The sequence below is a fragment of the Ovis aries genome, chromosome 1 (assembly GCF_016772045.2).
Source record: "Ovis aries strain OAR_USU_Benz2616 breed Rambouillet chromosome 1, ARS-UI_Ramb_v3.0, whole genome shotgun sequence".
NCBI classification, from domain to species: Eukaryota; Metazoa; Chordata; class Mammalia; order Artiodactyla; family Bovidae; genus Ovis; species Ovis aries.
Window position 1 is genome coordinate 217721904 of NC_056054.1, and position 22308 is coordinate 217744211.

The 22308-nt window shown below is 39.6% G+C and overlaps 1 protein-coding gene across 4 annotated transcripts in view; it reads right to left on the reverse strand.

Moving 5' to 3' along the window:
• SKIL (SKI like proto-oncogene) overlaps positions 1-20445 on the reverse strand; it is a 28136-nt gene extending 7691 nt beyond the window's left edge. For 2 of the 4 annotated variants that reach the window (XM_027958421.3, XM_042234602.2), the window contains exons 1-4: positions 20341-20445; positions 16924-18686; positions 3129-3226; positions 1380-1612 (exon numbers count right to left, since the gene is read on the reverse strand). In XM_027958421.3, the coding sequence (XP_027814222.1) occupies positions 1380-1612; positions 3129-3226; positions 16924-18021 (1429 nt within the window). In that variant the 5' untranslated portion in view covers positions 18022-18686; positions 20341-20445. Of the gene's footprint in view, positions 1-1379; positions 1613-3128; positions 3227-16923; positions 18687-19625; positions 19698-19964; positions 20125-20340 lie in introns of those variants that run through there. The other 2 variants (XM_042234608.2, XM_042234613.2) reach the window with 2 other exon arrangements.
• Positions 20446-22308: the final 1863 nt, after the last annotated feature.

Consider the following 22308-nt stretch of genomic DNA (forward strand, 5'->3'; position numbering starts at 1 on the left):
CATATCCAAATGTCCATCAGCTGATGAATGGATAAACAAAACAGGGTCTTATCCATCCACACAACAGAAAGTTACTAAGCCATAAACAGGGAAGAAGTGCTAATACATGCTATAACATCTACTGAGAAAACATCCTTAGTGCAAGAAGCCAGGCAACAGAAGGCCACATGCTGTACAATCATTTTATATGAAATGCCTAGAACAGGCAAATCCATAAAAACAGAAAACAGATTAGAGGCTGGTAAAAGGGGAGAATGAAGAGTAACTTCTGGATTACAGGATTTCTTTTAAGGATCATGAAATGTTCTGAAATTAACTGTGATCATTACACAACTTCATGAATTTACTAAAAACCACTCAATTGTACAGTCTAAAAGGATGAATTTTATGGTATATGAATTATACCTCAACAATTTTTTTAAAGCCTCTAGAATACTTTAGGAAATATAATACAAACATGGTATAAAGGTATGTTACTAATTATTCTTTGCCATACTTAAATCCAAGGAAAATCTCAAAATTAAAGCACAAACTCCCCCCAAAGAATCGCAACTATCTATGAAAACAATTACATAACCAAAGGACTCTTCCACTGCTCTGAGAAAGCTGAACTGTTACATTTGCCTAAGCTGTAGGCAAAACTCTATAGCTACAGAGAGGGTAACACAGGCAGCATGTGAGCAGACATATCTTGTTTGGTCCACCATATTTTAAAAGGCACTGTAACTATGCAGCTTTTTTTTTAAATGTCCAGCCAGCATTCTGCATTTATGCCATCTGCCTGGCTCCTACAGCTATTCATTTTCAATCCTTGCTTATTCCACAACTTAATGTCTCTGAGTCCTATACCTAACTACACTTAGTACACTTCTTGCCCATTTTAATTGAAGCATAGTTGATTAACAGTATCCTGTTAGTTCCAGGTATACAACATAATTATTCAATATGTTTACAGATTATCATATACTTTTTAAAGATAATTCTATTAATCTATTTTTGGCTATCTATTGTGCTGGCTCTTCGTTGCTAGACGGGCTTTTCTCTAGTTGAGGCTACTCTTCATTGCGGTGTGCAGGCTTCTCATTGCTGTCGTTTCCCTTCTCGCAGAGCACTGGCTATAGGGCGTGCGGGCTTCAGCAGCTGCAGCTCCTGGGATCTAGAGCACACGCTCAACAGCTGTGGCCATGGGCTTAGCTATTCCCCAGCATGTGGGATCTTCCCAGACTTCAGAGTTTTGAAAGGTGTTTTGTATTTTTTTAAGATATAAGCTTCATTTATCTGGAAAATTCTCTTATTAAAAGAAACCCTCTTTTTGAAAATGCTGAATAAATATATTGATTAGCGACATGATTTTAAAAAGGTAATTTCTGAATCCTTACCTAGGTGGCTATATAATTCTTTACTTGCTTTTAGATCCATTTTCTCTTGTTCCTCCAGTGAGACATCTGGATAAGACACTATTTTTTGATGTTTCCCACTGCTGTGAGGCTTCTCTGACTGTCTTGGTATAGATTTGCTTGCCTCTGTCTTTGTGACCTCTTTAGGCTGAGGTACAGCTGAAGTAAGTGACACATTTGGTGCAACCACTTTATCACACATGTATAAGTAGTAGCTGAAAACAAAAAATAAGTTCATATTACATTTAGGTAAAAATATATTAACATCAATTTCTATAGTTAAACAATTTTTTTAACCAAAACAGATAACGCAACAATTCAGAAAATAAGGGTCTTAGAAAAGAATTCTTGAAAATGTCAGTAAGTAGTTGAGCAAAGAGCAAAATTATGAGGATATTTCTGTTATTTTCCAAAAGTAGTTTCTAAACAGTAAAAAGATACGCACTGAAAAGAAAATCAGTTTTCCTTCCCTCAAAACCTCATGAGAACTAAAACCATGAAGTACTTTACAGAGCAGTTCAACAACCCTCAGTAGGTAATGTTTATGCCAAAAGAAAACAGACTACATGATATTCTGGAGGACCATTTCCCTGTGAGCCACCCCTCCAAAGCTAGGAGTCCTTGCTCTTTGCTATAGTGAGGCTGATTCAGGCCACACTGCATGGCTATGGCCTGATTCACTGCAGCCCCAACGAACAGCTTCCAAGGCCCTTCTCCCTTATCAAGAAAACAATCAGTGTTCTGAACAATGCCCAGCTACTGGGCTATCCTCCTTGGATCAGACTCCACCAAGCAACCTTCTGAAAATACTTTGATATTTCCTACTTAATTTGATAAAACAGCAATAATAAAATCAAGCAAAACTAAGATCAAAGGGATAACCACCAATACCAATTTTGCTCAAAGCTCACATAAAATTGTGCAAGAGATCATCTGAGAGACATGGAACAAATCTGAGCTAGATATTTAAGTACCATATGATTAACTATAATCTGCTTAACCTTTAGCCAAAAGATGCAACCATTTAAGTGACCTAACACTTCATCCTCTAAGTTCTAAATCATCTCCTCTTATATTACATTTTCTTTGTATAGGACATATATATTGTCCCTCTTGACCAATTACATGAATTCTGAGGGTGAAAACTCAGTATCCTGCTAAGAAAACTGACAGGTTTAATACTGCTCCAAAGTTTATTTCAAATGTAAAAGGAATAGAAGGAACTATATAAATGTAAGTAAGATTGAGAGTCTCCGTAACTGTGCTTGAGGAGATAAATGCTGCTTTTATCTACAGCAGCAAATAAAAGTCTAGGTTTTTTAAATAAAAAGTTTATAATCTAAGGTGCATTTTTATTGAAAATATGAACATTGATTTTGAGGGGTGCGACTACTATGAAAACCTCTAAGTTCAAAAAAAGGTTCACTTTAAAAAATCAAAGTTGCACACTGCACTCTTGGAGAGTTGGTTTACCTCTTGAAGGGAAGTAAGGAAAATTTTTAAACTTTCATATTTTCCACTTTAGGGCAAAAAGGAAATAACGTATTTCCAGGAAAAAACATAGAAACATACAAAAAAAGTTAATTCAAATATTCAACCTATTCAAATTCATTCCCTGGATTAGCAAAAAAAAAAACAAACCTAAAATGATATAATGAATCCCCAGAGCCTAGAAAAGCACCTGCTGTATAGATATTGAATGAAGGAACGAACAAGCTAATACCCACTCACCTGGGATGTAAAAATGAATGTGTCTGAGAGACATGGTCACCTTCCTGTTTTATAACTGGATACCATGACTGCAATTCCATTCCTGGCGGTGTATCTATCTGTAGAAAAATGTAGAAGTGGAAAAGTTTATTGAAGGAAGATATGATGGTCAATCTTAGATGCGTATTCGACAGAGCTGTAGGCTGCCTCTGGAGAACACTGACTAGTACAGAATTATGTAATTCGAGAATCATCTTCGAATAGGGCAGTCTTTCTTTAAAATACCAGGTCTAGTCACTTAAAACTCAGAGAGACATCAACTCCCTCATCACAAGAACAGCTTCAGCATGTATATTAACATGGACTACCAGAAATGATTTCATCAAATATCATACTTATGGAATCTGTGTTAAAAATCCACTTTAAATAATAGTACTCTACAAATGTACAGCATTGATAAGTTTTGACTCTTCTTGCTACTATAATCAGCTATAACCTACCCCCTCTATCTCTATAGTATTTCTCAGCATACTAAATTAGATTAACATCCTACAACAATACTTTGCCAAATTTTGAAACCACTGTGTCTGCTAACACTTATCAGTAAACCGCATTTTATCATAAATATGAAAAGCTCTTTTTTAGCCTTGTAAATAAAGGAAAAGGAGAAGGTAACTGGCTACCTCAAAGTTCACGATAAGAACTTTATATCCTGCTTAATCCTAACAAATAGCTTATTAAGTAGGTACAATTATCTCCACTTTACAGATCAGAAAACTGAGGCTCAGAAACTGAGAAAGAATAAATAACCTGTGGTTACTAACTTCCTCATTTGGTTTGTTTTACATGTCTCCCCTCCCCCCACATACACATATTGGGAGATCAACATTTTGCTAAGAATTACTGGGCAAAGAATTTAAAAGACTAACAAGGCCATAAGACTATACGGAAAAGAATAATATTTTGAAAGGATTTAAGAGGTGAGTATTCAGTGAGGGCCTCTAGACTCTATATACAGAGTAGAATTTGTTTTAAAACTTCACAATCCTGGTCAAGTGTTCTAAAGAAGTTCAGGATCTGGGGCAAAATCAACTGCTTATTTATAAAATACAACAATCATTTATTTACATAGTTTCTCAGCCTATAGCTTAGTTCGATCATAAATTAGAAGGGGAACTGACTACTGGCAACAGAAATACTAAATGATAGATACCAGGTGCCAGCTGATAGCCTAAAGAGAGAGAAGAATTACAAGACACAAACACAAAAACTGATTCAAAAAGCAAGGCAATCTGAGGGCTTTCTCATACATAGGCTAGGAAAAACAATATATCTCAACTGTTCCCTATCCTTATTCCAAAAGAGTATCTAATGTTTAAGACGTCTTGAGTCAATATGACATAGTTATAGTCAATATTTATAAGCAGTATACCATATACACACATATTCATACATACACTCAGACTGAAAAGTATTTGACATTTTAGATTTGAAAAAATGTTAAAGTTTTTAAAAAAGACACAGTGCTGAGAAGAGTAGTTTCATTATCCAGAAAACTCATTTAGGCAGAACATTTTTCACCCTAACACTGTAATAGAAGAGGTGTTAATGAACACCAAAAGCTCATTCTAACAAATCAATGAAATATAAGATCAGCTCAAATTAAATGAGAAATTCCTTTTTAGAGGTCATTTGTTAAATTCATTATTTAGAAAATAAAGAAAGCTCCACTTTACATCAGTTTTATATCTGAGACATCCTGGATGTTCTACTGCCCAAGAAATCAACTGTTTCCAGATTTTTTTAATTAAAACTATTAAAATTGATATTTATATTTAAAAGTTTTTCCTATTATGGATAGCTGAGATTTTATTTTAAATCTTCAGAATAACAAAATTCTAAACTTCTTCAGCCAAAGATCTTGACTTCAAATCTGACTCAATTTTGATCATGTTCATTTCAAAATTCTGTAGCTTGATAAGTTTGTATAAGTTTTACTTTTTTATTCATAATCCAAACTCAGTATAGTTTTGCTTTTATGACATCTCTAAACTTCAAATGCCACCTTAAATAACTGTTAGCACATTCGTTTCTATTTAAACACCCATCCCTCTCTTGTTTCTGATCTTTGTTTCCTATTCTTGCACCTACCCACAAAGAGACCCAGAGGAGGGGGTTCTTAAAAAAAACCTACCTTTAAGACCATCTAGTGCAGTCCTCTAGCAAATGTCTGAATTTCCTCTACAAAACTGATGGAGTGGTTATCTGGCCTCTGCTTAAGTAGCAGCTTGAGGTCAAGGACTGTCTTAATTACTTTCGTATTTTCAGTACCTAGCACCACACCTGGCAATGCAGTAGGGACTCGATAAATATTCGTTGAATGAATTCTGAATGACAGTGTAGCTCATTAAATTCCCAGGGTGGCCCCTTTTAAGGTTACTCTGCTACTAGTCTCTTTCACATTTACTAATACCCCTTTATTCCATGAAGTGCTGAAGAATCTCAACTGTCTCTGGGTGCATTTTTAGAGATCAGATTTACAAATTAAATGATATAATTGATGGGGAAATGCACAACACTAACCATGATAAAATGTTGGGAGTTAATTTTACCTATTATTCTGTGGTAAGCCATAAACACATTGACAACAAATTATCCTAACTGCGTGTTAAAAACAATTAAGAAAAGAACACAACAGAACATTCACAGTCATGCCAGATTTTCTCATCTATTCTGCATTTGTGGCAACATACAAATTAGGTCTTCAAAAAAATAACAGTATAATTAAATGGCACAGCAGTAATGCTACTACTGATCAGGAATAAAAATGAGACACCAAGATGCACACAGGTATTGCCTTTTCTTTTACCTTTCAATATGAGGATAATTTACTCCCTTCAAGTAACTGAACACTAAAACAGACTATATTACATTATTTGGCAAAGAAAAGAAATAGATCACTTAGTAGCTCAAGTTAGAGCCTTAACATTTTAAAATACTTTTATCATTCAACTTCCCCATCATTATCTACCACAAAATGAACAGATGGCATCCTCATCTGAAACACATAAGAAAAATTTCAGGCATGATTTCATTCCGAAAGTTCTTTCTCTAAGTCATAAAACAACAAATACAGCTAAGAAAGCAAAATTTAAACAAGTCCAACATGTATAGTAGAAGAATTAATTCTAACTAAGTAAATATTAGAAAATGTTTTACACAAAGTTTCTCTAAATTTCAACTTACTGTGTTATGTATACATGACCTTTTAATAATCAGGTATCCTGATAAAGAACTACTGTATTTCGGTACAATGCTTATTAGTCTCACAATGACAAATAATATAGAGAACCTGGTTTCATTTACAAAAAGACCAATAAGTATTTCTGTCATCACTTTTTAGTAACAAAAGCAATTGCATCCACTCAGCACCATTAGTACATATACATTCCAATTTGCACTAAAAAAAATATAGACAAATAAGACAAAAACCGTTTAAAACTCCCAGACTTATCTTCAGTAGTAAACTTTGATTTTAGGTGGCACTGTTAGTTTCTAATTATAGTTGCAGATTAATATTGTGATCTTTAACCCTAATGACAAACATTGATGAACTAAAGTAATCAAAACAATATCTCAGTATTGATGGGATTTTAAAAGGTCCCCTCAAAAAAATCTGGATTAAATTTTTGTAATATGTGGGAAAAGAATTTTTTAAATTAGAATTTAGAAAGACAAAAATTAATTTTTACATTTTGGTATTTATAAGCCAGTATATGTATGAAGGACTGGCAGACTGGTAAATTTCATAGTCTATCCTTCTATAATGGTGTGCTTACATTAAGTAAAATATAATGCATATTAAATACACATTATGTTGTACAGCCAAACATAAATTGTTAGTAACCTTAGTAGATACATGACTGAACACACTGTTAAGCAATAATTCCTTAGGTATAAAGCAAATATCCCTATCATGTTCCTTTTATTATGTATAATACTAAGACATTCTGTTCAGTTCAGTCGCTCAGTCGTGTCTGACTCTTTGCAACCCCATGAATCGCAGCACGCCAGGCCTCCCTGTCCATCACCAACTCCCGGAGTTCACTCAGACTCACGTCCATCCACACTCAGTGATGCCATCCAGCCATCTCACCCTCTGTCGTCCCCTTCTCCTCCTGCCCCCAATCCCTCCCAGCATCAGAGTCTTTTCCAATGAGTCAACTCTTCACATGAGGTGGCCAAAGTACTGGAGTTTCAGCTTCAGCATCATTCCTTCCAAAGAAATCCCAGGGCTGATCTCCTTCAGAATGGACTGGCTGGATCTCCTTGCAGTCCAAGGGACTCTCAAGACTCTTCTCCAACACCACAGTTCAAAAGCATCAATTCTTCGGCGCTCAGCTTTCTTCACAGTCCAACTCTCACAACCATACATTACCACTGGAAAAACCACGGCTTTGACTAGACGGACCTTTGTTGGCAAAGTAATGTCTCTGCTTTTCAACATGCTATCTAGGTTGGTCATAACTTTTCTTCCAAGGAATAAGCGTCTTTTTATTTCATGGCTGCAGTCACCAACTGCAGTGATTTTGGAGCCCAAAAAAATAAAGTTTGCCACTATTTCCACTGTTTCCCCATCTATTCCCCATGAAATGATGGGACCGGATGCCATGATCTTCATTTTCTGAATGTTGAGCTTTAAGCCAATTTTTTCACTCTCCTCTTTCACTTTCATCAAGAGGCTTTTTAGTTCCTCTTCACTTTCTGCCATAAGGGTGGTGTCATCTGCATATCTGAGGTTATTGATATTTCTCCCATCAAGCTTGATTCCAGCTTGTGCTTCTTCCAGCCCAGCGTTTCTCATGATGTACTCAGCATATAAGTTAAATAAGCAGGGTGACAATATACAGCCTTGATGTACTCCTTTTCCTATTTGGAACCAGTCTGTTGGTCCATGTCCAGTTCTAACTGTTGCTTCCTGACGTGCAAACAGGTTTCTCAAGAGGCAGGTCAGGTAGTCTGGTACTCCCATCTCTTTCAGAATTTTCCACAGTTGATTGTGATCCACACAGTCAAAGGCTTTGGCATAGTCAATAAAGCAGAAACAGATGTTTTTCTGGAACTCTCTTGCTTTTTCCATGATCCAGCAGATGTTGGCAATTTGATCTCTGGTTCCTCTGCCTTTTCTAAAACCAGCTTGAACATCTGGGAGTTCACGGTTCACGTATTGCTGAAGCCTGGCTTGGAGAATTTTGAGCATTACTTTACTAGCGTGTGAGATGAGTGCAATTGTTCGGTAGTTTGAGCATTCTTTGGTATTGCCTTTCTTTGGGATGGGAATGAAAACTGACCTTTTCTAGTCCTGTGGCCACTGCTGAGTTTTCCAAATTTGCTGGCATATTGAGTGCAAAACTTTCACAGCATCATCTTGCAGGATTTGAAATAGCTCAACTGGAATTCCATCACCTCCACTAGCTTTGTTCATAGTGATGCTTTCTAAGGCCCACTTGATTTCACATTCCAGGATGTCTGGCTCTAGGTGAGTGATCACCCCATCATGATTATCTGGGTCGTAAAGATCTTCTTTGTATAGTTCTTCTGTGTATTCTTGCCACCTCTTCTTAATATCTTCTGCTTCTGTTAGGTCCATACCATTTCTGTCCTTTATCGAGCCCAACTTTGCATGAACTATTCCCTTGGTATCTCTAATTTTCTTGAAGAGATCTCTAGTCTTTCCCATTCTGTTCTTTGCCTCTATTTCTTTGCACTGATCGCTGAGGAAGGCTTTCTTATCTCTTCTTGCTATTCTTTGGAACTCTGCATTCAGATGCTTATATCTTTCCTTTTCTCCTTTGCTTTTCACTTCTCTTTTCACAGCTATTTGTAAGGCCTCCTCAGACAGCCATTTTGCTCTTTTGCATTTCTTTTCCATGGGGATGGTCTTGATCCCTCTCTCACGAACCTCTGTCCATAATTCATCAGGCACTCTATCTATCAGATCTAGGCCCTTAAATCTATTTCTCACTTCCACTGTATAATCATAAGGGATTTGATTTAGGTCTTACCTGAATGGTCTAGTGGTTTTCCCTACTTTCTTCAATCTAAGTCTGAATTTGGCAATCCATGATCTGAGCCATAGTCAGCTCCTGGTCTTGTTTTCGTTGACTGTATAGAGCTTCTCCATCTTTGTCTGCAAATATAATCAATCTGATTTCGGTGTTGACCATCTGGTGATGTCCATGTGTAGAGTCTTCTCTTGCGTTGTTGGAAGAGGGTGTTTGCTATGACCAGTGCATTTTCTTGGCAAAACTCTATTAGTCTTTGCCCTGCTTCATTCCACATTCCAAGGCCAAATTTGCCTGTTACTCCAGCTGTTTCTTGACTTCCTACTTTTGCATTCCAGTCCCCTATAATGAAAAGGACATCCGTTTGGGTGTTAGTTCTAAAAGGTCTTGTAGGTCTTCATAGAACCGTTCAACTTCAGCTTCTTCAGCGTTACTGGTTGGGGCATAGACTTGGATTACTGTGATATTGAACGGTTTGCCTTGGAAACGAACAGAGATCATTCTGTCGTTCAAGTGGTCCATAAATGATTTCAGGACACTAGACACCCTACCACCCTATCAGACAGCTGCCAACATACTCTTACTGAAAGAAACTGAATCTCTCAGAATAGGATCAGGTTTCCTCAATACTTTCAACATGTTGTGAATGAGTGTTTCAACAACTGAACTAGGAATAGTGTTACAAGGTAGCAATAGGTACTTTAGAGATTTTAAGGCTTAGTTTTGTGCCTCATTTCACTGTAAAAATAATCACTGTAATGATTAACTGTAATTATTAGTCAACCTGTAACAATATGATCTAAGAACTTCCACTAACTTATCAAAGATGATCTGCAGCAGGAAATCATGGGCTTCCCCAGTGGCTCAGCGGTAAAGAATTCACCTGCCAATGCAGGAGATGTGGGTTTGATCCCTGGATGGGGAAGATCCCCAGAAGAAGGAAATTGCAACCCACACCTGGGAAATCCCATGAACAGAGGAGCCTGGCGAGTCCACAGAATCCCAAAGAATCAGACACAACTTAGCAACTAAGCAACAACCACAACAAGCAGCAATCAGCAATGTCTCTTGCTACTCAACACTACAAAATTGTATCATCTACCTCATAAAGCCAATTTTAGGTTTAAAGTGCTTAAAAACTCTCACAGGAAAAGCAAAGGCTCACATTCGTATGTGCAATTATCATTTAAATCGTTCATGGAAACAAAGACATGTAAAAATCAGTAGCATGACATCACTTCCTTTTCTATCCGAACAAACTGATAAAAATCGTGTTAATTTCTGGGACTTAAAAAAAATTAACTTCTTTACAGTGGAATGCTATGGTGTCTAGTTCACTTAATATTGCAATTATTTGAAAATTTACGTGTCACATACATCCTTTCACTAAACTATCTGTCAAAAGTTAATCTATGTAAATGTAAGGCTTTGCTTTTCTATCCCATTTCAGGATATATGCTTTTAAAAAACTAAGATTATTTTGACCTTCAAATAATGTAAATTAACATCAAAATGTAAATTATTTTACTATGTGCAATGGATTGCACTTTTAAAATTTTACTCTATTTCATGTATTTTTAAAGTGCTGATGACCCACTAAATTGACTTCCTTTACATCCCCTCATCCTTCTCAACTGAGGTTCTCAAGAGAATTAAGCCTAAATTCTGCAAAGTTTCCACTGTATGCATTAAATTAACTTCTCTCCAAAGTACTTAGAACAGTACTATATACAATCTTTCTAAAGGGCTTAACTCTCCTCAGAGAACCCCAGACGGGAAAGGGTATATAGATGAAAAACTGCAAGTTGATGACTACTGCTCTAAGTGCAAGTTTTACAGTTTGTCCAAATGTATTATTTCAACTAACAGTCCTAAATTAACAAGTGCACTCTACAGATGATTTTGCACAGATCTGTAATACAAAGCATTACAGATATACAGGAATAAATAAATTCCAATGGTGGTTATCACTCCATGGTGAAATGATGAGAAAATTCTGTTTTCTTCTTTGCACTTTTTTTAGGATGTATTATAATGGGCCTATAGTGCTTCCATAATCACACCAAAAAACCTTTTCAAAAAGGAGTAAAAGCCTTATTTTTATGTACCAAAGTGATTTTTAGTTAAGTTTCTTTAATTTTTGTATTCTTTGTCCCCACCTCATAAGATACTCAAAATACACACTTTTAAGGCTACTTGAAATCGTAAAATAAACTCAATACCACAAATAAATAAAATCAAAATGCTGTACTGCTTTAAAACTAAACTGTTTCCTCCTTGAAAATCACTGGTAGCTTTCTATGGCTAGTAAGACTTTTCATTCAGTTTTATCCAAACCTTTGTTAAGCATCTACCACCTTCTACATTTAGAAACTACAGGATGAATGCCTGCCCTAGGGAGCCTCCAGCTAGTCTTTACACACACACTTCTGTGACCCGTTTCTAAGTTTCTGAATCAAAATGAGTTTTAAACTAACTGTGTGTCTGTGTGCTCATTCACTTCAGTCATGGCCAACTCTTCGCAACCCCGTGGACTACAGTGCACCAGGCTCCTGCATCCACAGGATTCTCCAGGCAAGAATACTGGAATGGGCCATCTTGGCCCCTGCAGGGAAACTAACTTTACACCTGTCCTGTTCATTCCTCTTTTTGCCTTAACATGGGGCTATACTTTATTTAGTGATGGAACTAAACCACACCCTTAAAAATGGTTAAGGTTTAATTATATATTCTTTAGGTTTTTCGTAGTCAAATAAAATCCTTACATTACTTTAATGTACATGTAACATACATGAAACCTCAAAAGAGCAAAATTTTACACATGGACAAAATACATATTCCCAAACTAGCTTTACCTCTTTACTTGATCAAATTGAGTCCTGGCTCCATATGTTCTGCTTTCAGAATTCTAAAGGTATTAAAATTATCCAATTCTTGCTTTCCTCCTTATTCTCAACTGGCATAAATTATAACATATGTATAGCTACGAGAACACTATTGGCTGATTATGCACCGATTCAGCCCTATCCCTTTTCTTCAAAGTTTCGTAAGGAGACTTGATTTCCTTGAAGTTTTTCAGCATTTCTCAGACCAAAAGGATGAAGTTTTTTATCAGAAGCCTTTTTAAAAATGTTAACATTTTTAAAAGTTCTACCATTTTTTAATGATAAAAATGAACAGACTGTATCTCTAAACCATAAGGGGGCACTATTCCCAAAGCCATTCTAATGATTCCACTGAAATGTCCCTATAACATATTTTATAACAAACTTGTTTTATACTTTCTTCTTGCAAACTTCATTTTGGTAAGTAAACAAATATCCAACTAATATAATTACTGTGTACAAACAATTAATGTGAGATACATTTGAGCCCAATACTCAGTTATCTTACTTAGAAATATCTTCAGATAATTCTAGAAAAATCAAAAGTGAGGAAAGGAAAAATCCAAAATTACATATTAGTAAATATTTCAATCATAGTTTGAAGTATCATCCTATGTTTCTAAACTCTTAACTTTGAAAATACTTTTACATCCATTTCCTCATTTGATCAGTTGTCTTATTCAATAGCTTACTTGCAAATTATATGTTTATTAAGGGTTAAACCATCATTTTTCAAAAAAAAAAATCCCAATTATTCTAAAATCAGGGTAGTTTCTTAAAAATTTGTTCAGTTTTAAAAAGTTTCCTTTTCCCTGAATAACTGACATGCCAAGCACTAGACTAAATTCTGGGAAAATGGGACTCTCTAAACCCATTAAGATAGTTGTTAATTTTAGAAGTCAGACAAAAATATTCATACTGGTCCCTTCTATGAGCACAAATACTTCATTTGATTCTGACCTTACCACCACTTGATAAAAGTTTATGCTAATTATAAAATGCAAACTATGCCTCTGATGTAACAAATTACCATCAAGTCTATCACAATTATTACTGTTAGATATTTTGTCCCAACACAACTCTTGTAGTTACCTATCCTCTCTAGTGTATTTCCTTCCCTCATTTAGGTTTGTACTAAGAAACACACTTCCTAAACAAAAGGAGCTCTCAAAAATAGCTTACAAGAGGGGAGAAAATTTCTGTAGTATTATTATTCCAAATGACCTCTACAGAAATGAACTGTAAGTAAAAGGCAAAACTAAAAAAAAAAGTGAAATGTTGAATAGACTTTAGGAGGAAAACTTCTAAGTTGATATCTTTAGGTAATCTATTCACATCACAGATAATTCATAGGGCCTTTTCCCTAGTAGGAATAAACACTATACTATTTTACAGTCAAGTCTAAATGCTAGAAACCTAAATTTTAACTCCTAAAAAAAAATAAGGGCATAAATCATCTTTACTTAGTGATCTGGAGATTGTTGGCCACATGCTGTAACAGGAAAGAATCACCTATAAAGATCTTATCAATTGACTACAAATAGGTTTTTCTAATGTGCTTGAAAATAATCCAAAGTAAACATTACCCTTCAAATTTTATTTACAAATGATCAGTTTGCTTGGCAAACCTTTTTCCAGATAGAAACATAAGATTCAACAAAATCAGAATTAGATCAAATAACACTGGAAGCTTGGAAAATAATCAAAAATTATATTCTTGCATATATTTGCACACTGTAAAATACTATAATCATTTTAATAATAAAAACATAAAAAACTGAAATGATATGAAGAGGTAGTTTAGTTTTCATAATACCATTTTGCAAAGCAAGCTAGGCAGATCTAATATCAAGTATTATTTTTTGTGGTGACCTAAGAAAGAGTTCAAAATACTGTTATCTTTGGTGTCTGCAAAGAATAGTCAGTTCTCCACTTAGAACACTGACCATATCCCACTTATTTCTCCCATCTAAGTTCTAACTATGCAAAGTCAATATAGTTTTGCAAATAGTTTGGTAACCATTATTAATATAACTTTCATCCTTAGAAATAATTTAACAGTTGCTACATTTCAAACAATTGCTACATTTCAAACAATTGCCTACTGAGTTTGAGGGGGGGTTTTAAAAGCCAAAAAACTACTCTTTAGCTAAACATACCCAATTACATTAGTGTTCATATTAAACCTAAAGACCTTTAGATAAGAACTTAATATATTTAGTATATTCTTTTTTAAGCATTTTAAACTTTATGTTTCATATTGGAGCATAACTGATTAATGTTTTAATAGTTTCAAGTTGGTGGCAGAGGGACTCAGCCATACATATACATGTTTCCTTTCTCCCACAAACTCTCCTCCCATCCTAGCTGCTACTTAACATTGAGCAGAGTTCCTTGAGCTATACGGTAGGTTATTCTTTAATTTTTTTTAAAGTCTATTTTGACTTTTTAAAATGAGCTTCCTCTGGATCTATTTGGTTTGTTGGGAAACCAATTCAATGACTCACAGAAGATAATGAAAAATGTTTCCCAGTCAAAGGACCTTCTCCTTACGCCCTTCCCAGTAAAAGACCTTAGTCTGAGTCTATATAAAAGTTAATAAAGAGCTTAAGAACCATCATACGAAGGTAAGTTGACAAGAAAAGTTAATGTTTCTCAAAATTCAGTTTCTGCTATGGGGTGTGCGTTAGGGAAAAGTAGTGAAAATTTCTAGACTTCAAGTCAGAAGACCTGTATTCAATTCCTGATTCAAATGTCTTATCAGTTACACAGCCAGGAGCATACAACCCATCTCGGACTGGTCTCTCATCTAAACTTCAAAAAAGAACTACTTTAACATGTTTTGAGGAACGTATTTCTAAAATGTGAAGTGGCAAGCACACATCACTATACATGAACTCCCCCCAAACTTCTTTCTGAAAGGTTTATTGAAAGCTTTCTTAAATTCTCTTAAATTGCTTAAAATTCACATTAAATTAGAAAAAATACCAAAATATGCCAAAAACATTGTAGCAAATACTGCAAAATATAACAGTAAAAAGATGGCAAAAAAAAAAATCTCACATCTTCCCCAAATAAAAACTGAATTCAAATTAATAAATTCTGGTACAATAAAAGGACTACATCCAGATGAAGGACGGTTTCAATTTTAACCAAACCCTAGCACATTCAGTTTCAGTTAAGTAAATTCATCACCTTTTTTTTTTAACCTTTATCATGGTTCTCAGGTATTTTTTTCTCACAAACACAGAGCAGGAACATTAGGCAAAGCAATTTATCCCCAAAATGCTTATGTCAGAGCAATCAAGATCAGACCAAGAACATCTGGCAAATAATGTGGCCACCTATGGACATATAAGAGTTCTAGTTAGGTTAGGGCAAAATACCATAAATATTAAAGGGGGGGAGCATTCCACATTTTGAGAATATAGACAATTCTAATAAGCACAATCTTCAGCTTATGACCAGGCCAGTTGTAAGCAAGTCCAACAACGTGAGAACTGGCTTGAGGTCAGCTATGCTTTAAAATCAGTTAATAATGGCACCAGAACAATATAAACTTATCTAGCAGCCACAGGCGAGGAATTTCAAAGTACTGATGCTTTGGATTCAGCAAGGAGCAAACTACCCTGAATTCAAGTCTGAAAGTATCTTCACTGGGCTTCAGAAGCAAATTATTGTCTTAGAACTACATTGTAACTAAATTTCCCTATTGGGAAAACTAAATCTCCCCAAAGGGAAAGATACCGTATTGAAGCACAGGACACTAAACCTTAGGTTCTGGTCTAAGTTCTAGTCTTGCTATAAATAACCTTCAGTCATTCAGTACACTTCATTCATTTCTTCTGTGAAGGAGAAAAGATAGACTATATCAAGGAATAAAAGCTAATTGACAGTGGAAAGATTAGATTTTTATGATGAAATATAGCCACCTTTTTTGTGGTACCAATAAAATAAAATTATGTGTGTAAAAGTGTTCAAGAACAATGCTTGGTACGTTTTAACAGCGTTAGCTATTATACTGATTTTATTCAAGTAGGAAAATATTTTAAAACCAGATCCACACACTGAATATTTAATAGCCTAAATCTTATTAGCTAGGTATTCAAACTCTTGGAATAAAGATACTCATTTAGCCTACCAAATAATGCAGTGAGAAAATAATAACTTTAAAATCTCTTTGCTGGTAAGTTTTTATATTCATATTTATTTAATCTAGAATAATCTGTATTCTAGCTGTCATAACTTTTTAAATTATTCCTCTTTAAAAAAATCTTGCAGACTAGAATCACAAAGTCTTCAGATCAATCTGTCTTTTGCATTTGTTTCCAATACTGATGAAGTCTGAATATTCAATTACAGAAACAATGTCAGAAATCCTAAATATACCTCTGAAAAATGCTGTTTGGAGCCCATCACCAGAATTGTTTTGGCTAGCTATACACCATTTGCAAATGGAGATAAGACTAAAGTGTAAATTAAGAGTCCTAAGAAAACAACTGATTCAGTCATCAAAAGGCAAAATGTGTGAAAAAGAAAGCGGACTCAAGAAAAAAGCCCCAAATCCTCCACTCCCTGCTTATATAACGTTGGGAAAGTCACGTGATCTCTCTGAGCCTCATTCTCTTTATCTGTAAAATGGGGATAATCCCATTTCTCTCAGCAGGTTGTTTGGAACATCAAATGAGAACACACAAAGGAAGCACTTAACAGCCTAAAACGTGTAATACAAACATATTATACAGATCAGTATTTTTTGCTGTTGTTGAATGAGCAGTAATACTTTAAGTTATATTCTACATATACAATTTCAAAGTACACCATTACCAGTGTTCAAAATTGCTAATTAAAAAAAAAAAAACTTGCCTTGGATTGAGTCCTCTTCCCATTCCTCATGCTAAATTTCTCCTTCATTTCTTCTAAAATTATCTTCAGTTTCTTTTCTTCAGGTGTCCCCAAGTATTTTTGGTTCACATGAAGATAGCAATGCCATTTGGCTGATTCAAAGCCCCAGTGGCAAGTCCTTTTGTCCGGTGATCTGTGAGAATGCATCACAAACGTCTGGGGTGCAAACATTCCACAGCACTCTAGACACTGAATACATGGAGCATCTGGCTGAACATAAAATTGGGGTGCAAATAAACCCTGACATTTGCCCAAGCATTCATGTTCCACTTCAAAGGCACTGCCAGTTTCCTTCAACTGGGCCAATGAGTTTTTTGCAGGTAGTATACTACCATTTTGAGGAAAGGTGCGTGGCCGCAATAAAGCGTTACATAGTCTTTGTGCATCAGTTAATGTGATCAGCCCACAGGATGGGGCATTGAATGGAAGTATTCCCAGGACCTTTAAGATATGAAGCTGGTCTGATGTACATCTGGAGCAATAAATGTACAATTCATCACACACTGTATTTATTTGTTGGAGTGAAAATTCTCGGAGAACAGAATTTAGGACTTGGGGCAAACAGAGTCTCTTTTCTCCTCCAACCTGAAAACAAGAAATAGACTCCCCTTCCAACACAGTCTGGGTGAGTTCTGTGGAGCTATCAGAAGGGATGAGCAGTGGACCAGGAAGAACCTGAGGAGATGGAAGAGGCAGAAATACCGTAGGTGACATGCTTTCTTGGGAATACCGAGCAGAAAACGCTGCTGGTCCACCCAAAGAGCTCTGACTACTTAAATGGAATTGTGCCAAAGTATGTTTCAAACTAGGATTTAAATGTAAAGGTTCAGGCACAGAGGCACAGGTCCTCTTGACATGCTCTTCGTCGGTTTCCATTGGTGTTTCATAGTCATCCAAGTGTTCCTTCTTTACTGTTGGCAACTTGTTTATCATCATTTTTCCATTTGCATGAATGTCTGTCATCATCTTTTTCACTGGAGGGCTGCCATCATCTTCCATCCCATTCAATTTTTTATTTGAGCTCTGAACCAAGGAAAAATTTGCCTGTAGGTTTTCCATTGCTAAAAACTATTGTGTTAAACAAGTAAGTCTGAAATTTGCATTATTATTTAGTTGCTTATTTTAAGAGAGAGAATTAATGTGTACCAATTCTTATGGTAACTTATTCTCAAAGAAAATTTAAATTTCCAAAGAGATATCCCTACACTACTCAATAGATTTTGCAACTTTGTTTGGTTCTGCTAATACTTCAGTATAAGTACTGCCAGTACTATAAAAAAATTATGTCTAATAACAAAGAATAATTTTAAGAGGCACACCTCCTAGGAAACTTTTTTTTTTTAATCTTCAGGTATATGTACTAAAATAAAGTTATCAGTTCTCTCAATTCAAGATGTCCAAGTTCAATGCAACAGTTTGGTTTAGTTTTAGGCACAACACCCAAAGAGTTTATGCTTGTGTCAAAAATCACGTGTCAAAATTATGCACCCAAATTTAGTATTTGGCACCAAGGACACAAAAAAAAAATGGGGGGGGGGGACGGGAATATCTTCTCTAAAAATGATCTGTTGGTCTGTGTGAACAAAATGAAGGCTTGAATAAACCCTCACACCAGTAACAAGAGACTCTGAATCCACTTGAATTTCTGTGATTAAAAATGAAACCTAAAGAAAAATCTGCCCAGTTATCTTCAAGGATTACTGTTCATTCTTCTTTTAATTAATCTGGAAGAGAAGGGGGTTGGGGAAGAGTTACATTTGAATTTGTTCCAGAAGCCAAAGGGTCAGTTTGAAACTAGTTTCTTAATCTTAAACTGAGTTCACTTTACCAAAGGTGACACTTGAGTGATTTCTTTAAATCTAACACCAGTTCATTAGAAGTACCTTCATTTAAATAGAAAAGCAATTTGGCAAATGAGTAAAGGGAGCAATAATATCCCTCAAAAGGGAGAGGGTTACTCCAACCCAGAAAAGGAAAAACCTTAAGCAGATCATCTCACCCAAAACTCAGTACTAGAGGTTTTTTCTCAGTTATGCGATTTTAATTAAAATAATATATTTTAACTAAAATAACCTATTACTTCATCTCTTAATTAAAAAACAAACAGAAAAACCCACCAGTTTCATCTAAAAATCAAATACCAGTTATAACACATCTACTACACGAAAGTCACAATCTTAAGTGCATAATTCATCTGGTCAGTGTACGTTATTTTTCTGGAATAACTACAGGCAAAAATTAACTTTCCCTTTAAAAGGTTAGCGAATTTGCTTAATGGAAGCCAAAAGCTATAGACTGCACTCCTGGGAATCTCCATCCTTGAATAAGACTAATCCGGGACAAAAAGCACAAGGCAGACAGACCTCACAAAGAATGCAAATGGAGGAAGAGGGAAAAAGCAAAGATTCTTCTTCCACTTCCTTCTTAAGAGAAAATGCAAAAAAAATCCAGTAAACAGAAATTTTTGCCAGCCAAACTCCAAGCAATTTACCTTAAAACAGACCCAAAGGGTTAAGTACCAAGGCCACTAGCCAACGTACTGACTTTCGCCCACCACAGGAACACCTCAGCCTACGCAGGCCAAGGAAGAGGGCAGGAGGCATGACAGAATGGGGAGCCCTCAAACCCTGAAATCCTCGGCCCACGCAAAGCCACTCACCCACCTTAAACCCGAGGCGGAGGCGGGGAGAGGAGGGCAAGGCACCCGGGACGCCTCAGGCTTGCAAGTGGGTAGTGAGAAGTGGAGGAAAAGGAGTCCCCCAAACCCCGCCCCCCCGCAGTGTCGGAACACCCCGGTGCCCTCTCAACACCGCCCCGCTAAGGGGGCCGCAGGCAGGACTGTGGAAATCCCCCGCGCACCCTCTCCCCGGGAAGTTCTCGGGTGTTACCCGAGCACCCCTAAGGCTGCACCTCCCCTTGCCTGCCCCGGACAGAGGAGAGAGGGGTCAGCGGGCGGGAGGGGCAACGAGCCGGGACCTCCCAGTCGCTGAGCGCCGACCTACCGGGTCGAGCCCAGGGCATCCCCGCGGAGCGCAGACGGGCGGCGGGGGGAATCGGAAGGGGACAGTGACGGGCGTCCAGGGTTCGGGGTCCCGACGGGTCCAGTCAAGTGCAGCACCCGGCCCCTGCCCGCGCCCATCACTCGGGATAAGCGAGGCATGATCCACCGTAGGACACCTGGCCCGCGCCCCCCCGTGGCCCCGACCCCACCCGGGACCCAGCATCCGGACCCCCGACTACGGCCTCCGCACCCTAGGAAGCCCGACGAGCTTTGTTAACTCCCCTTGACGCCCGGCGCAGCCGTCGGGCACCCCGGGAGCCGCGCGCCCCTAGCCTACCGCCGCGTCCCCCACCCCGCCCCGCGAGCCGAGGCCGCACCTGTGCCCGCCGCCGCCGCCGCCGCCGCCGCCGCCGCTCGCCCGCTCCCCTTGGCTGTGCCGGCGCCGCTCCGAACCCCACACACATCGCTACACACAGCCCTCTGACGTCACCGAGCCCTCGGCCCGCCCACGTCACTGCGGAGACACACGGCTTCCCGCAGACGCCGCCGCCGTCTCCGGCCGCCCGGGGGAGAGCGAGGGCGGCGAGGGGGAGGGGAGGAGAGGAGAACTGAGCCAGCGGCGGCACCGCGCGCGCAAGCCCGCCGCCGCCGCCGCCGCCGCCGCCTCGCGGCTCCTAGCCCCTCGGGGACGCGCGCGCCGTCTGCCCTATAGTGGCTCCCTAGGGCTCCCCTGGCCCGTCGTCTGGCGCGCGCGCCCCTCCCCCCAGGCGCGCGCCCGGCACTCCTGGCCCCGTGCGCCGTCTGGGCGGCTGGCGCGCGGCGCTGTCTGCGGTGCACCCGGCGCAGACAGGATGTTCCCTCCCCGCCCCACCCCCACCGCCGCCCTCCCTCCTTCCTTCCTCGAGTCGCCTAGCCGGCTGTCTGGGGCCGCCACCGCCCCGCCCCCGCCCCACCCGCTGCTCCGTGGAGACGGGCCAGACCCGGGGGCGCCCTGGTCGCTCGGCCGCCGCGCGACACGGAGAGAGGGGGGCAGGGCGACCGCGCGGTGCACTGTGCGCGACCCCAGCAGCCGGCAGGGCGGAGGCAAGGCCCGCCTGGCCGAGCGCCGCGGCCCGAGGTCAGGCACAGGCGACCCTCCCCCCGCGGGGCCGCAGCTGGGCCGCCCCGCCCCGGAGGCAGCCGGGTGGCGGCCGCCCAGCCGCGCCCCCCGTGTGGGCCCAGCGCGCGGGGGCTGCCCCCCGCCCCCTGCGGGGCCTCCCGCCCGAGGGCCGCCCCGCCAGCTGCCGGCGCTGCGCTGCGCTCCGCCCCACCCCGGCGGCCCCCGCCTTGCCTGGGCGGCCTCCGCCCAGACGCCTTCCCTGGGCTGACCTCCTCCGCCATCGGGCCGGGCTGGAGGGCTGGCAGAAGTTCTGGCAAAACCGAGAGAAAACATTTTTGTCTCTACTTCTCAGCCTCCCTCCCCCCACCCCCTCACCAGACTGCTCTCTCGGTTCCAAAAGGGAGCTAGAAATTACATGCTTCTACAGTGTTTCCTGAGGAGTTTGGGATTTTGTTTTGGAGGCGAACAGGAGATGAGACGAGGAAAGCGATGACCGAAGCGCTTTCAGCTGTGACCCTCGGGGCCGAAGAGAGTCGTCTCCCTGGTCGGTGTTCTGCTGTGGAGGATTAGCATATTGAACTCTGCCGAGCTGCTCCGTCATATTTCGAAATACCAAGAAAAACCCCTTTTTTCCACCCCACCGCAAAATTAGGAACTGAAATAGTACCCCAGATCTCAGTGCACCGAATTCAGAGGACTTGGCTTTGTCCCCCTTCCCCCACCCCACCCCCCTTTTTGCGCATTTTCGTCCAATTTCTTCTGGTTTTACTGCTTCGAGGTCACTCGTGGGATCCACATTTGGAGCCAGCAGACTGGGAATACTCCTGTGCTCGTAGATTTTTTTTTTCCTCTTTTGCTCCCAACGGGCCTACCCGAGGCTTACAAGCCTCTCATTCCGTGCACACCCAAGTTCCATTCCTCCCACCCCCATCGCCGCGCTCCCAGGTCGTGCCCCCTCTCCCACCCCGCACCTTCCCCTCCTTCTTGACTGCCTCATTTCCAGAACATGAATAATTCCGCAGCACTTCCCATCTGTTATTGCCATAGAGACAGAAGCTTAGCAAAGATAATGATGTTCTGTGCAGAGCCAGTGGGGGGAGAACAGCATCTGCGAGACTGGGGGACAGGTTTTCTAACCTCGAGAATAGTCACAAGGCCCGGCTGAAGGTCTTAGTGTGGAAGGCTGGACAGTCTTGAGAGTGAGCAATCTGGTCAGCCCTGGGCACTTGGCTCGTGTCTAGCGAGA